General features: G+C 34.6%; 1 protein-coding gene across 6 annotated transcripts in view; it reads right to left on the minus strand.

Moving 5' to 3' along the window:
• Window positions 1–18,168, minus strand: part of LOC107981362 (TRAF3-interacting protein 1) — a 332,027-nt gene that overhangs the window by 108,273 nt on the left and 205,586 nt on the right. For 5 of the 6 annotated variants that reach the window (XR_004226868.1, XR_004226869.1, XM_031925124.1 and 2 more), the window contains one exon: window positions 506–631. The exons of the other annotated variant lie outside the window; for it this stretch is intronic. Coding sequence is in view for 3 of the 5 variants with exons in the window: in XM_031925124.1 (XP_031780984.1) it covers window positions 506–631 (126 nt within the window). In the remaining 2 variants the exon portion in view is untranslated. The remainder of the gene's footprint in view (window positions 1–505; window positions 632–18,168) is intronic. 6 annotated transcript variants of the gene reach the window in all.

Genomic DNA, 18,168 nt, shown 5'->3' on the forward strand with positions numbered 1-18,168 from the left:
ATTACTGAGATTCATATATGATCTAATTCAAGATTGAATGCAGTCATCATTATTAGGACATGTGAAAATGGCTAAGGGAGAAAGATAATAGATTGTGAAGTTGAGGATCAGGGCTTAAGTTTCGGCTAGGACAAAGTTTTTTTTCATTTTTTCGCAGTCAATTTGTTTGTATGAGCATCAACAAATATATTTTTCGTAATTGTTTAGTTAAAACAAATTAATTTATTTTAATTAAAACAAATACTTGTGACTATTTGCCGTGAGAAATCACGCCAAATAGTCATATGATAAATCACGTGAGAATTCAAGTGATCTATCACGTGATTAATCGTGTGATAAATCACGTGTTTTTTTCTCGACAGAGAGTGTATTATATTCACTTAATCATCATCGATAATTTGAATTGCTTTCTCAATAAGAGAATACTTACGTTAATTACTCTTAAAATAAGAAGGCTTACTAAAAAATTGACCGCGTTTGCATATATGTTGAAAGTATTACTTACTTGTAGAAAGTCTATTAATTTTCCTAATGGATTAGAAGAACGAATCAATTCTTGAATACAGATACAAAGATTGCCAATTTCCTTTCTGGAAGTTTCAGTCTTGGCAGCAATATTTTCTTCGGTTATCTGAAATACGTTAAATTGTATGTATAATAATAAAAATAATAATCTTTATTACTTATACAATGGTATTAACATTTTTTCGTATAAAAAACTATGTAAGCTTGGACACTCTTTACACTATCACTTAACCTAGATTGCAATTTACGGGTTTTTTTTCTTTCATTCTCTTGTTTCTGTAATCTTCCTTCTTCCTTCTGGCTTCTCTCTCCTCCTTCTCGTCTCTACTCTCATTTGCCTCTACCTTTTTGATTTTACCTTCATCCCTCTCTCTACTCGAACTCCTTCCCGTCTACTCTCACCCTGATGTCGCCTTTTTTATACACTTCCCCTCTTCACTGCATCTTCAATCTTTCTCTCCCTTACTGTTATAGCTTTTATCCTTATCTCTCCTTCTTCGTTTACCCTTTCTCTCTTCCTGCAAATCTCCTCCATCTCTTTTTTTTTTAACAAATATTATTCCGTTCCACTCAAAAAATTTTGCAGCTACTCGTTGAGATCCTTCTTCTCGTTCCATCTATCTCCCCTGTGTACGATGATCCCTCTCTACCACACCTTGCACTTTCCTTCCTCTATCCTTTTCCTCTTTCTTGAACTCAGAAACTTAACCTCACTATTCACTTTTTCTCTTCCTCCTTTCCCTTTATTTCTCTTTCTCTCCTTTGCTTTGTCTCCACCTTTTTGGCATTTTTCCTTATCTCACCTATTATTCTGCTTATCTTCTCCCTTTCTTTTCTCTCCTCTTTTAGTTTTTCTTTTAGAATTTCAACATCTCCTTCCAGATTCGTCAGCTTCCTTTCCGCTGCTTCTCTTTTACCTCTCTTGACCTGCAGTTTAATCCTCCACTACTTCATCTCCTCCTTCATATCTCTTAGCTACCTCTCCATTCTTCTCTCGGCGCCTGACATCTCTCCTTATCTGTTTTTTATCTCTTCTTTAATCTTTCCCTTTTTCTTTTTCTGATACTATTTGCTTTTTTGTTGTATAAGTAATCCCCAAATTTCCACGTGTTTTGCTTTCTCGTTCCTTTTCTCAATTGTTCCTACGTTTCTCTCTGTTCTTTCTTACCCACTATTCCTAGTTTCTTTTTTGTTCCTCTCCTAGGGTTTTTCTTCACGAAGTCCCTGTGGACTTTGCGAGCCTTTTTTTGAATTTCTTTCTATTTCTTGTCCTATGTTCATACTTCCTCCTGCCCATTTTCTTTGTTTTTCCTTTTCCAAATTATTTTGCTAAGGTTTCCTATCTGTGTCTTTCTTCCTCCGCAAACTTCTTGTCATTTCGTTCCTGATATTTTCGTTTCCTCGCATTCTTCCACCACGTGTTTCAGCGTATCCTTTTCTTTTCCACACATCCTGCATTTCCTCTCTTCTTCTGTCCTCCAATATTTATTGCCCCTTATCTTACTTCCTAGCCTGAACCTTGCAGTAATTCCTAGTGATCCTCTTCTGTCGTCTCCTCTATCAGTCAGGTACTCCGGGATTTCTCCTTGTTCTTGTAGAATTTCTTTAATCTTCCTTGCATATATTTAGCCTCTCATATCCTCTCTCCACTTTTGCCACTGCGTGTTTTTGTTTATTCTTTTCATCTCTTCTTCTATCCCTTCTCCTTCTTCTACTCTTCTGATATATTTCAACATTGAGATTCCGCATTTCTCCAGTTCATTTTTCTCGCGTTTTTTTCTCTTCCCCTCCACTCTCCTCTCTTTGACCCTCTGCCTTCGGTATCTCCAGCATTCTCCTAGAATTGTACTTTTTTTTGTCTTTCTTAGCTTTCCTTCATACTTAATCGCTCTTTTCCTAGCCCTCGTTTCCAGCTTGAACCGTTTTGTTTCCCAATGGATCACATGCACCGGTGTTGTCCTCTCCAGCTTCAGTACCCATTTGACGTATCTCCTTTGTACCTTTTTCAGTTTTTCTTGGTTTTTCCAGCCCCACATTTCCGCTCCATATTACATTATGCTTTGGACTAGTGCTTCGAAAAGTCTCATTCTCAACTTACAATTTTCTCTGAATGTCAATTCTCCTATTCCCCTTACCGTGATTATCAGAGAGTTTGCCTTCTCCTTCATTTTTTTATCTGCTCCTTTTTCTTCCTGTTTTCCTTCATCGTGTATCCCAGATACTCAAATTTCTTCACCACTTGTAATTCCCCTTCTTCCCATTTGAAGTTCTCGTCCTTCCTCCTTCTTCCTCCTCCTTCCTCCATTTTTGAAGATCATTACCTTTGTCTTTTTCGTCTTAAACACTAGCTCTTTTTTTCATAACCTTATTAAATATTTTCAGTATTTGCTTTAGTCCTCCAGCGCTTGTTGCCAGTAACAAAACATTGCCTGCATATGATACCGTCTAAATTTTCCTTCTCCCCTGTATTATCCCTCACTCTTGAATCTTGCTCATCTCTTCTTCCAAGTCCGCCATTGCCACATTGAAAAGCAGCGGGCTTAGCGGGCATCCTTGTCTCACTGTTGTACCTCTCCCCTTTCTGAATCCCATCTATGTGTCGCTGTCTTTCCTCTTCTTCTAGTTTCTTTTTCATTCTACCCCTTATCAACTCCGCGTATATTTTATTCCGAGTCCATCAGGGTTATTCCTCTGTAGTTTTTACATTCTCCTTCATCTCCTTTTTTGTATATCGGTGTTATCGTCCCTTTTTTCCATTCTCCTGGTAATCCCTCTTTATCCCATATTTTCCTTAATATCTCTGTAAGTTCGTCAATCAGCCACTCTTCCCCGTATGTTGTATCAATCTCTATCTCTAGCGTCCCGTGGTCTAATTCAATTTTATCTCGTATTTTCATGGATCTTATCTTTCGTATGCCTTTCTCATTAGTTATTCCGTAATCTATTACCGAGCATCCCATTTCTCTTATATATGTTAGTTCCCCTTCTTCATCTCTCTCTATATTACCGTTGAGGATGCACATGCCCATTTCCTTTATCCTGCCCAGAAGTTCCTCCCCTTCCTTGTTTGTTGTCCTGTCTTTCAAAACTCTTCTCTCCTCATTCCCTTCTTCATCTACGCCGCCCCCCTCTATACCTGTTCATATCTCTACACCATAAAACTTTCTCCCTTCCCGCCCTTTCAACTAATTCTTCCACCTCTTCGTCGTTTTTTCCTCTTTCTTACGTTATATATGTCGAGCCTATACACCATTTTTCTTCTTTAAGGGAGTTCAACCTACTGCGCTAGTCAATATCGGTGTACTTTTTATTTTCTGTTTGTTCTTGAAATATACAATGTTAAATAAGCTGTATAGATGAATCAACAACAAATAACAATTATTCAAGTAAATTAAACACACATGCTTGCTCTGATTAACATTAAAAAGTTTCATGTAGATGCTGATTTGATGCATTTTTTGAGGTTAAATGTGCGTTTTCTGCTTTCAATGATTAGTATTTATGAGTTAGAGGTACCCAATCATGTATTTCAAGTACTCTAAATCTTTATTAAATATTTATGTTGTACTACAAGTTTCTTTCAACAAAATCTCACCGTTGAATGTTTAACAATGCATAAATGATTACAATGAAATCGCGATTTCTCATAAGAGCCCGTGTTAAACCGCAGAAAATAAAATCATTAATATCTCGGCTTGTAGGTACCCTAGCCGCTTGAAAATTTACATGAGTTACTTTTAGCCGTATATGAACCGGTACATACATTTTTAGAATTTTCTGACTGTTATTTATTTTACTTGAGAACTCCCTTAAGGGGACGGATAAACCTTAAAGTGTCAACAAATGAAATATTCAATTTTTTGTTTATATTTTTCCCAAATTGTTTGAAAAATAAATTAAACTATTAAATATATTCAGGTATAATGTAAGAAACATAAAACCATGTTTATATGTGCCATTTTATTAGGTATGACATTTCTTCGAAGGCCAAAATTCAGAATTACCATTTTTCAGCTACCGCAGACTAGCTTAAGATTTGGGGTTCGAAGGGCACTTTTATACTAATAGATATGCTACAAACACATATAGTTTCCAGATGAGTGCGGGGTTTTACAACAAAATATTATTTAAAAAGGTTGTCTGGATATTAACATAAAATTTGTTACTTTTTAAAGTGTTTTGTAACGACTAACAACGTCCCTCGCCACGCCGGTAATCGAGGCAGGATAGAGAGTGACGAAATAGGGCGGCGTTGGCTCAAGTGGTAGCACGCGCGCCTAGAGATTTCGGGAGTGCCGGATCGATTCTCGGTCCCGGCGTCTCCTTTTGTGATTTTCTCCTCTCATCGTCAAGTCTCACCCCGTTACAGTTTAAACAATTTTTGTTTATTATTTTCAGAAAACTTTTTTAAATATTATTTTTTGTAAAACCCCACACTCATCTGGAAACTATATGTATTTGTAGCATATTTATTAGTATAAAAGTGCCCTTCGAAGTCCAAATCTTAAGTAAAAGCGGTAACTGAAAAATGGAAATTCTGAATTTTGGCCTTCGAAGAAATGTCATACCTGATAAAATAGCACATATAAACATGGTTTTATGTTTCTTACATTATACCTGAATATATTTAATAGTTTAATTTATTTTTCAAACAATTTGGGAAAAATATAAACAAAAAATTGAATTTTTTATTTTTTGACTATTTAAGGTGTATTCATCCTTTTAATCTGAATCTCCCCCCTATAAATTCTCCCGACCTGTTTCTCAAATATTCTACTTTATCTCTCGTATATTTTAGCCTGACTGCCATTAGCATGTCTCTCTTTAGCCTTCCTCTACCCCCTCCCTTTCTGGCCTTTCTTACCTCTACTTCGTATCCTTGCAGCCTTTTCTTTAATGTGACTTCATCGTCTCTCTCCGACCACGTCTCCTTAAGGCAGATGACGTCGAATCCCTTTATATAGTTCCATTCCTCATCTTCTAACCCTTTTAATCCTGCCACGTTTCAGCTTACTATCTTGATTCTCTCCTTTGTTTTTTTCCGATCCCCTCTCTCTTCTCTTTTCTTCTTGTCTTCTCTCAGTCTGCATCTCTCCAAAAAAGTTTCTTCTCTCTCTCGTTCCATATGTATTCTACGTCACCGACCATCAGTCTATTTCTCCCAACTTTAACGACCTACCCTTTTTTTCTCCATTTCTTAGTCTTTTTGCTCCGCTTTTCTCTGGTCCTCCTCTCTTACCAGGTAGGGTCGTGATGGATGAACATATCTTTCCCTTTCAGCCTATTCTTCGCCTCCATCAGTTTTTCTTTCTCATCTCTATCTCTGCACTCTGCTCCTATTCTTCTAGTGTTCCCTGTTCTGATTTATCACACTCTTCTCATCTCCACTCTCACTCCTAGTTGCTCTCTATCAATCTCTCCAGTTTTGGTTTGTCCAATTTTTCTCCTCTGAGACCTGTCAATACTACGTTGTAATGCCCTATACACGATCCGGCGTATAACTTCCTAGAACATATACATTAAAAAAAAAATCCTAAAAAACATCCGACTCTGCCTATACAGCGAGCGCACGGAATATTTCGGCCGCCCCCACTATTCTCACCTCCTACGAAACCAGCAGCTACGCAGTAGTCAACGCAGCGACGGCAGGCCATCGACGCGCATGTGTGCGTGCGCGTCGCCCTTCTCTCTCCAGCTACCAAGCCAGCATTAGCAGCAGCGCGTTGCGTAACAGTATTTATATGTATATGTGAGCGGAAGCGAGCGATGGCGAGTCGTAAATAAAAAGTAAAAAGTAATTTTCCAACTGACATAAAGAGATATATTGACAATCACCCTCTGTTATGGTCGGACACTTTGAAGCCTCGCGATGCCTTTTATGGTGGTCGAACGGAGAATACCGTAAATTTGGCAGAAGTAAAGGAAGGTGAAACGATCGATTATGTCGATATATGTCCGCTTTACCCTTACATTTGTAAAACAGATAAATTTCCTATAGGCCACCCTGACATTTTTGTGGGGGACGAGTGTAGGCAATTAACCGGGGATAATAACTGTTTAAGTAGGGTCGAGGGGTTAGTAAAATGTCGAATTCTGCCTCCACGTGATTTATTTCTTCCTGCACTACCTGTGCGAATGCACAAACGTCTAGTGTTTCCGCTTTGTAGAACATGCTGCGAGAATTTAGAGCACGAGGATTGTAACCACGAGCGTTTAAAAGATAGAGAGCTTACAGGTACTTGGGTATCGGAGGAGTTGAAAAAAGCCGTTAGTTTAGGTTATAAAATTACTGCCATATATGAAATATGGCAGTACAAAGTTAAACAGTATAATCCAGAGAAGAATGAATCGGGCCTGTTTGTTGATTATATAAATACTTTTTTAAAATTAAAACAGCAAGCTTCTGGATACCCCAGTGACTGTAACGACGCGCAATCACGTGAGAACTATATTTCAGAATATGAGCGAAAAGAGGGTATAAAATTAGATAAAGAAAAAATAGCTAAAAATCCTGAGAAAATATGAGCGTTACGGAAATTATAAATGATTAGGTTAAGCTTATGGAAATATTACAGTCATCTGATAGAACCTTGAAAAATGTATTACATGTCAATCAGGAAACTTTTTATATCAACTGGGCTTACACAGACGATAATTATAAACCATCATCTGTAACAAACGTTAGTATAGCCGCTTATACTACGGCTCAGGCTAGGTTAAAACTATACTCTTATTTAGAAAAATTTGGTAGGAGAGTGCTGTATTATGACACTGACTCCTGTATATACTTAAATAAAAATACCCCTGGAGAGTACAAGGTACCTACAGGATGTTTCTTAGGTGATATGACTGATGAGCTTGAAAGTTATGGTGTGAAAAGTTATATCGAGTCATTCGTTACAGCAGGACCCAAATTTTATTCGTATAAAGTTAAAAAAACCGATGGTTCCACGCATGAGGTGTGTAAAGTTAAGGGTATTAGTTTAAATTATTCAACAAATAGTAAAATTAACCATGAAAAAATAAAATCTTTAGTTTTAAATAAAGGCGATAGAATTGTGCATAATTTTACTTCAATCAGGCGTACGGCGATGCATGATGTCGTTACATATAACGAGTCAAAAACATGTAAATTAAACAGCATGAAAAGACGCTCAAATAGCGTTAATTCATCAAGTCCTTATGGATTTAAAAAAAGACGTATAAATAATTAAGTTTAATAAACTGTTTATTGTAAATAAAATTTAAGAAATATTTATAAAATGTATATATTGTAAATATTTTGCTTAGAAATATAAATCAACTAAAATTGTAATAAAAGTCGAAATATACGGAAACCATTTTAAAGAATGTAAAAATTTATTTTATTCGTTATATACATAATGTTAATTTAAAAAAAATTTTTGTTTTAGCTTTAAATTCAGAGAGCACTGCTACTTGTAACGTACCGACGTGTCATTATTTCCCTACATTCAAGCAGAGTTTGGAGGGTATAGCCTGGAGACAGGCTATAGGTTATTTACTTAGGTTAAAGTTGGAGAAAAATAATTATTATAAAAAATATTTAGATGAATTAAGTGTATTTGCGAAGGTCTGCAATGTAAAGTTTAGTGCCCAAGTCAAATATCAAAGCAAGTGTGAGTGGTGTATGATATGTAATAGTAAATTTTGCGATGCCGATGATTGTCCTCGAAGAGTTACAATAGTAGACTATGAATATTTTTGTACTTACTCAAACAACGCCAAAGTCACCGATTTATTACGATGGATCATTTACTGTGATGTACTATCTATTCAATTTACTATAGATAACAAATATGATATTGGAGTATGTACAGATAACCATAGATGTCCTATACACGTTAATAGTGATAAGTATTTTTGTAATCATCGGAAAGGAGACCCAAAACTTAGTTTAGATTATTATTTTTAATGTTTAATAAAATTGAATAAAGTTTAAAGAGTTAACACTTTATTTTTGTCTTAATGTGTTTGTTTTATTCTTATTTCCAGTACCTAAAAAAATTAACCTGGAGGGAAAATTCTGCATAAACTGTAGCGTATCTAACTGTCGCTTCTTTCCTGAGTATAAACAATCATTGGAAGGGCTGGCATGGCATTGTATTGTACATACACTTTTACTAATGAAAAAAGAGAATAAGGAAAAATACGTTGATATGTTAAAAAACTTGAAATACTTTTCACAATTTACTAAAATTTTGTTTTCATTTCAATGTCGGTACATGATACACAACTGTAGTTTCATGGTGGACGATGAAATTCTTGATAAACGTTATTGTATTTTTTCATTCAAAAATAGTCATATTAGTCATTTATTAAAAATGATCGAGATATATGATGTAACGTCAATCGACTTTATGGTTTCCAACGTTGAAAAAATATATGGTTTTACAGATAATCCCTACTGTCCAATACACGTAACAAAAAAATTAAGATATATGTATAGAACTTGTAGTGATTTATCATATGAAAAAATAATAATGCCTTTTTCGAAGAAACATCGTTATTAAAATGTAATATTTTGTGTATTTGCTAAATTTAATAAATAATAATTTTAAATAATTCTAATGTGTAAATTATTTCTAAATTCAATAGCTTACCTTATGAATTACATTATTAATATTACATACGCTAACAAGCTTATAAAGTGAAAGAAGCTAAACAATAGCGGTCATTGCTAGAGCAGCGGCATCGGAGTGAACTTTTATATTAGCTAAATAATAGCTTGTCGTGTACACGGAGCGTGTGCGTGACCTGCTCGACAAATAAGCTTTTTCTGAAAAATAAAAATGAGTTTACCATGGAAGCACCTTTGGACCTCTATGATATGTGGCCCGACAGGCTGCGGAAAGACGCACTTTGTTAAACGATTTTTTCGGAATATAGATGTCATGTCAGACACACCTTTTGCCCGTAAAATGCTTTACTATTCAGAATGGCAAGACGGTTACTTAGAATACGGTAAGGACGTCGAATTTCATGAAGGCCTTCCACAAGATGAGGATTTTGTGTCGGATTCTAGACCGAAATTAATAGTTATCGATGACCTTATGCGTGAATCTTCCAACAATACGATTTGTGATCTTTTTACAAAAGGTTCTCATCATCGAAATTTATCATGTATTTTAATCTCACAGAATTTATTTCATCAAGGACCGAAACAAAGAGATATTTCGTTAAATGCTAACTATATTGTTATTTTTAAAAATCCACGAGATCGTGCTCAAATCCAGCATATGGCGCGTCAAATTTATCCTGAAAATTCGAAATTCTTACAAGAAGTTTATTACGATGCCACGTCGGTTCCTCACGGTTATTTACTGTTAGATTTAAAACAAAGTACTCCTGAATCATGTAGAGTGCGCACATGCATTTTTCCTGATGACAAGCATCAATATGTCTATATTCCACGTAATATAAGGCCCATCGAATTATATCTTCATCATGGATAATTGAACCACTGTCGAGAGCTGCTTGAAAATTATCCAGGGTATACTGACAAATTTGTGCTACTTTTTCTCTATACGTGCCACCTTTATTAATTGAATGAGCCCAACGACGTAGCTGACTAATAGATGATACTTTTTTGAATCTGTTTTGCACTGTTTTGAGACTTAAATTTTGCTTCGTTTTGCTACTTCTCCAAAATTCTACAGCTCTTTTTTTGTATTCAAAATCTAGTTCTTCATTATCTGCTGTACATTGATTTGTTGGTGCTATATCCGGATCAGGAAAATGATGTTGTACTTCATCTTCAATTATTTCCACATTATGGTCTTTATACTCTTCTTGAAAATCCAAAGAGTCATCAGTAATCATTTCTACATCGTTGAAATCATGTGTTGCATCTATTAAAATTTCTTTTATTTTTTCGGCCAACTCTGTTTCGTGATAATTCGTGACACTATCTGGTATGTTTAACGCTTGAAAGTATGCTAATAATAAGTTTAGAACGTTTAACGGATTAATTTTCATTTTTCAATCTAAAATGAAAACAAGCGGTAAAATTTATACAAGCTGTGTTTTTGCATGTAAGGCACGACTACTACATTTCTACCAGAATAAAACGAGTGAATGTAAATTGAATCAAATCATTAATTTATGCATTGGAGAAGAATTCTCGTTCCACTTTGTGATGTTCGGAAAACTCTATTTTTGGTTTTATTCAACTTTTATTCACTTTGAAATTGAATAATGTAAATCTATATAAAATCACTAAAGAAAATTTTCTACAACTGTATGATACCACTGACAAACAAAAAGACGTACTATTCGTACTTTCCGGCATCGAACTAGAATACCCACAAAACTCACTCACTGCCTAAAAAATAACACAGGCAGCTGAGGTAAACACTCGATGAAAACAATCTAAAAAAAGAACATACTGATTCGCACATATTGTCAACAACTTTTATGAGTGAAAGACATTTATCTGTGGAATTATCATTGAATGTACGATAACATTCATTAAACTAATGAATGCATATAAAATTCCCTTTCAATAACAACGTGTTCTTTAATTGCAAATGAAGTTCGAGTATTAATATTCTTTTATGTATTTTTACCAATAACAAAAATTATCATAGTAATATAATAATAATAATAATAATAAGAAGAATAAGCATAATTGCAATAGCAATAATAACAGTAATACTGATAATAGCAATGATAATGAATAATAATAATAATAATTCGAATAATATTTATTATTAAATTTAGATTTTTTGATAAATTCATTAAATCGTATCAAATAGTATTATTATGGAATTCCAGACTGTAAATATTTTGCTATAGATACAATAATCATTACTTCGAGAATTCATCTAAAAAACGTTTGGCTTACGAAATAATTGTAACAATGAAAAACTCCCAAGTTTGACAACATTAAATTTTATTACAAAACGCAAAAGAGTTTGATAAACTAATTTTATTAACCTATGTTTTTTCATTTGCAAAAAAGTGTGAACTTTTTGAATTTATAAAATTATATAATTATGTAATTTATGAAATTACTTTTGAAATTATGCCAATTTATAAAAGCAGAAAAATAAATAATCTTTGATTGAAACATAAAACGAGACGTTATTTGTTACATACAAAATGATAGAATAAAATATCGGTAATATGTCTATACTCGTGTCTACGGTAAAGCATAGGCCTTCGGCTTGTCTGGAGGTTAGGGGTTTGGAGTCGTTTGGTTAAAATGCACAACCATTTAGCCTATTTGTTCTTTAGGGGTTTAGGGTTTAAGGCTCTTTAGTTCACATGTACAGGCTACAAAGATCACACATTTGTAAACAAGTTTTTTTGTATGTTAAAATTTTTTTTCGATATTTCCGTCCACCATATTGGATCCGCCATTTTGAATTTTCAAAATCTGATAACAGATTTGTAATCAGCGACCTCGAAAACCTCTATATACAAACCTTCTACAAAATATTATGGATTGAAGTATACTTATAGTTATTTTGTGTTAGGGGTGGTTTACCCCCCTAAGGGGAAGTATCTATGAAAAAACCGAAAAACTTAATTTGTTTATTATAGATGTTTACAAATTTTTTCCAAATTTTTTAGTCGTTTAAAACTTTTTTATTATATAAAATTTTTTTTCGATATTTCCGTCCGCCATATTGGATCCGCCATTTTGAATTTTCAAAATCTGATAACAGATTTGTAATCAGCGACCTCGAAAGCCTCTATATACAAACTTTCTACGAAATATTATGTATTGAATTACATATTTACAGTTATTTTGTGTTAGGGGTGGTTTACCCCCTTAGGGGTAATATTTATGAAAACACCGAAAGACGTCAACTAAATTTTGTTATTAAGGATGTTTAAACATTTTTTCCAATTTTTTTTAGTCGGTTTAAACATTTTTATTATAAAATTATGCCAAAAAATATATGTTTTCAACCCCTAAAAAATAGGGGATGCTACCCTTACTCTTCAAATCACCATGAAATACTTGCTCTTTTTGTAAGAAATAACCTCCAATTTGTTTCATTGAAAAATATTAATTTTAAGCCGAGATATTTAAAAAAATCGCTTTTTGGGGGTTAACTTTAGGGGATGTTTTTACCCCTTAAAAGTGAAAATTAGCCGATAAAAAAAATACGTGTCTCTTATTTTTTTATGTTCTACAACATATATGAAAATCATCAAAATCGGTGAGTTCGGGTTGGGTACCTTTCCTTGTCAGAGCAGGCATGCATATAATAGATGATGTAAGTGGAAATAAATCTACATTCAAACAAGCTCTACGTTCGCGAGCCCGTGAATCAGGTCTAAATTTGAAAAGAAAAGCTGAAGAAAAAATAGAGAGTCTCATAGAGGGATCTGGTTATAAAAGTAGACAACAGCGGCTTTACGCCAGTCGAAAGTTAACCAGCGTAGAAAGCACACTACACGTAAAGCAAAGACGAGGAAAACAAAGAAGGTCAGTCAAAAATCAAGCAAGAAAAGAAAGACACGGAATATTAAGAAGAAAACGCGTTCAGTACGTGATATTTTTGGTCCCGCTTAAGAAAAATGGCTTTTCTTCACGCTCACTCTTGCGAGTGTGCAAAATCCGAACTTGATTTATTCATTCTACCGCCTACTCAGACGTCTATAGAAGGTACTCAATGGATTGAGTATAAACCTGTGACTAGTATTTCTGAAGATTCATATTTAGAATTTCTTATTCCTGGAAACTCAGATGATTATATTGATTTGGCTCATACTATGATAAATCTCAGTGTACGTCTTGAAAAAGGAGAGTCACCCATAGAAGATAAGACTTTAGTTGCTCCTGTTAACAACTTCCTGCATAGTATTTTTAACCAAGTGTAGGTATTTTTTAATCAAAAAGCAGTTTCACCTCCGAGTAACGCTTACGCTTATCGTGCATACATAGAAACATTACTTAATTATTCAGAAGAAGCTAAAAAATCCCATTTGACGTGTGCTCTATGGTGTAATGATACACCTGCCCATACGGATGCAGCTCTACAGACACCTAGCAGTGATGGAAAAACAGTTTTTTCCACTAATTTAGGGGCTTGTGCTCGTCGTGACTACACTAAAGGTGGTAAAACTATTAATTTACTGGGCCATTTACACGCTGATGTTTTCAATCAGGAGAAATTTCTCCTCAATGGAGTAGAAGTTAGAGTTCGTCTTATACGTTCCAAAGATGCTTTTTGTTTAATAAACTACGAGGCTGAAAATGTAAAAGTGAAAATTCTGGATGCTTCATTACGAGTACGGCGTGCTAAGATTAATCCCGGGATTTTGCTTGCACACTCAAAAGCTTTATCTAAAGGTACAGCTAAATATCCTTTAACGCGTGTTGAAGTAAAATCCTTTACTTTACACACTGGTATAACTGGAGAAACTTTAGACAACATCATTCTCGGTCAAATACCAAAACGTATAATAATAGGCTTAGTTTCAAATAAAGCTTTTAACAGCAGTAAAAAAGAGAATCCGTTCAATTTTCAACATTTCAACTTAAACTACTTGGCAATGAGTGTAGACGGGATACAAATACCTAGCAGAGCTATACAGCCAAACTATCCAGATAGATATGTAAATGCTTATCATACATTATTTAGTGGCGCGGGTATTCATTTTGCAAACGATGGAAACGATATATCGAGGACAGATTATCCCCACGGTTATTGTTTATACGCGTTTGACCTCACATCTGATCTATCTGCAAATTGTAATACACACTGGAATCTGATAAAAAATGGCACCATTCGTTTAGAATTACGATTCGAAAGTGTTCTACAACAATCGGTTAATTGCATTGTATATGCCGAATACGACAATATTCTTGAGATTGACTCAACTCGTCAAGTCATCGTTGATTTTGGAGGCTAGCTATTAGAAATTTTATGATTCACTTACTGTATATAATGACCACTAATTAGTCCTTTTCACTACGTAAGTTAGGCCTCCTACTGATAACAAAACTCATTACGTTGTACGGCATTAGGTATAAATTACAACTCCTTAATATGACCAGCAGTTAGAAAGGTCTTGTGCTTCTTACTCTACACATCTACAACAGCTCGAGATTATGGATTATATAGTCGACGTTTTGGGTTTTCGTGACAGTGCTGACAAGTTCATGATCAAAGAAGTTGCTGTTGTTTCTTTAAATAAAGAGTATATCACTCACTGGATCGCGACTGCACCCCATTCATTCTCAGACTTACCTATCAAAATACAAGTACACAATAATTGGCTTACAAGTAACGTTCACGGTATAGAGTGGTTCGAAGGACATATTCCATACCGTCAGCTACACGTTAATCTTAGAGAATTAGCAAGAACAGCAAGACAGATTTTTGCTCGTGGTGCTGAAGAGACAAAACTTATACAAAGTATAACTACACGCCATATAGGAAATTTAGAGGATTATAACTGTCCATCTACATATCATTTACCAAAACGAGATATTTTCTGCTATTATCACGGATCTCTACATCACGGTACTCATAATTGTGCTTTAAATAATGCCTACAGACTTAAAGCATGGGTTAACAAGAACATTGCTCTTTTGACTGCCCTGGATGCTCACTACAGTTATTCGGATCCAAGACTCATTTATCGAACACCCGCTGATTGTACAGGAGCTAGCGGGTCTTCAACGAGTATACGTGTTGAACCATCTAGTACTCTGGATTATTATTATTCAAAACAACAGAAGAAAAATATTAAATATACAAGACCTCCAACACCTAGCCGCACATTAGAAGAACCAATATACGACGAGGTTTCGAACAGTGGCTATTATACAAACTCAGTACCGTCACCTAAAACAAACTCTACTTATATACAAGATGAACACGAGTCAAATACGGAATGCTCTATGCTTATTAAGAATACCTTCAGCGGGTGTATTCCCTGCCGACAGGATTCATCGGACATTGACGAGACCGACGGGATGCATATTTAATACAGATATACACACACAGCCTGGATCTCATTGGGTCGCTTTATACATTGACAGACGGGGCCACGGAGTCTTTTTTGACAGCTATGGAGTACCGCCTGTTTTTCCACACCATATAAGAGCAGTGCAGCGTAATACTATTTTTTATGAGTGGAATACTCTACAATTACAAAGTCTAAACTCTAAAGTGTGTGGTCAGTTTTGTCTGATGTTTTTAGACTATATGAAACGTGGTTATTCATTAGAGAGATTTTGTAAATTATTCACTACTGATTATAGGAGAAATGATAAAATTGTAGAACGTTTTTATAACCGTCTTCGTGGTTTCACAGTCAAATTTAAAAATAGTAGTAAATATAAATATCATCATAAGGTTTTGAATATAAATTAAAATTAAAAGAAAATCCGGAACCTTTCTCCATTCCTCCGTACCCAGTAAATATAAATATGAAAAGTTAGTTACGGGAGCAAATTGAAGTAATGCTAAATTGGAAAATTATACGTTGGTCAAGTAGTAACTTCATAAGTCCATTTGTACCGGTAATAAAAAAGAACAATACAATTCGTTTATGTTTAGATGCACGCAAAGTAAATGAAATGTTAGAGGATGATCTTGAATCACCCCAAAACATAGAAGAACTTCTACAACAATGTCACGGTGTAGAAGTCATGTCGAGTCTCGATTTAACGTCAAGTTTTTGGCAAATACCTCTAAGCGAGGAAAGTAAGCAGTACACTGCATTCATGTTCGAAGGAAAATTATACGAATTTGAAGTAGTTCCTTTCGGTACAAAAATAAGCAGTGCAGCTTTAATTCGCGGTTTATTTCACGTTACCAAAAATCTCGGTGATTTCATATTAAATTTCGTGGATGATTTTCTGTGCATCTCAAAAAGTGAAAAAGATCACTTGAATCATTTAGAAAGATTATTTGAAAGTTTAATTAAATGGAATTTCACATTAAATTTTGAGAAATCGGAATTATTTAAAGAAGAAACAGGATTCTTGGGCTTTATTCTCTCGACTAAAGGAATCAAACCACAAGAAAATAAAATAGAAGCAATAAAAAATTATCCTATTCCAAGAAACATAAAACAGTTACAAGCTTTTCTCGGAACAATAAATTTTTACGCCAAATTCACGAATCATGCAAATGAACTACTACCATTATTGGAGTTATTGAAAAAAGATAAACTAAAATCCTGGGGGTGGGGGGACAGACAACAAAAAGCATTCAATAAAGTAAAAGAGCTTTTTGAAAAAGACGTTTGCCTTGCATATCCTGATCCATCCAAACCATACATCCTCCGTTGCGACGCGTCTGATTTCGCAATTGCGGGTACACTTTCGGGTTATCATATACATTAGTAGAACGTTAAAAGCAGCAGAACTTACATATTTTACGACAGAAAAAGAATTACTCGCGATTGTATGGAGTCTGCAGAAATTTAGTACATATTTACGTGCGGCTAAAGTATATATAAAGACTGATCATAATGCTTTAATTTTCTTATTCAAATGTAAATTCGTCGGAAATCGGATTCGTAGATGGATTCTCGGCACACAAGATTACAATATACAAATTGACCACGTATCGGGAAAAGAAAACGTAGTGGCCGACACGCTTAGTCGACATCCAACATATAATCCAGACGATAAACGAAAACCGGGAGAAATTATTATCGCAATTGTGAAAAAACAAAAATTTTCAAAATTTGTTTAATAAATTTAAACACTTGTCAGAGCATCAACGCGATGACGAGTATTTAAATCAATTAATTTCAAAAAACTCTGATGATAAAGATCCAAATAAATTAACTTATCTAATCAAAAACAACATTATTTACAAAAAGAATCAATCGAATTCATATAAAATCATGATTCCTAAAAACATAATAGAACAATTAATTCTTTAAACACACGAAATGTACGGCCATTTTGGCGCGTAAAAAGTCATTCGTATGTTACAAGAAGATTTCTATATAAAAAATATACGACACAACACACAAAAAATAATTGCTTTTTGCAACTCATGTCAACGAAACAAAGTCTCAACTCGCACATGTGCAGCGCATATGGAATCTATTATTCCAGAAGCACCAAACGATTTATTGTCTATTTTTATGGTCCCTTACCGACGGGGCGCGGTGGAATGAAAAATATTCTCGTAACCATAGATGCATTTTCAAAATTCTATAAAGAAAGTAACTATAAAGAAAATTTTCTACGATTATATTCCTCAATACGGAAAACCAAAGCGCATTTCATGTGACCACGGCCCACAGTTCATCGCGAACGCGTAGAGCAAAAAATTAACCGAAGAAAACATTGATTTGATCTTCTCGTCCATAAGACACCCGCAAAGTAACATCGTCGAGCGAGTAAACAAAGAACTCGGGAGATTCTTCCGCACGTTCACGAGCGAGAAACATACCGGCTGGGTCGGATATATTAATATAATTCAAAGAATAATAAATGAAACACATCATGATACGACACATTTTACACCAATTGAATTGCATTTGAATATTAAACCTAAACCTGCATGGAAAAATTGGATCAATCTAATTAAAACGTGCTGATAAATATAATCTAGAAAAACAACAATTTTTCGTTAATTTTAACGAAGGCGATGAAGTTCTTTTAAAGTCAAATAATATATCTGACATAGAGAA

This window comes from Nasonia vitripennis, assembly GCF_009193385.2.
Source record: "Nasonia vitripennis strain AsymCx chromosome 2 unlocalized genomic scaffold, Nvit_psr_1.1 chr2_random0005, whole genome shotgun sequence".
NCBI classification, from domain to species: domain Eukaryota; kingdom Metazoa; phylum Arthropoda; class Insecta; order Hymenoptera; family Pteromalidae; genus Nasonia; species Nasonia vitripennis.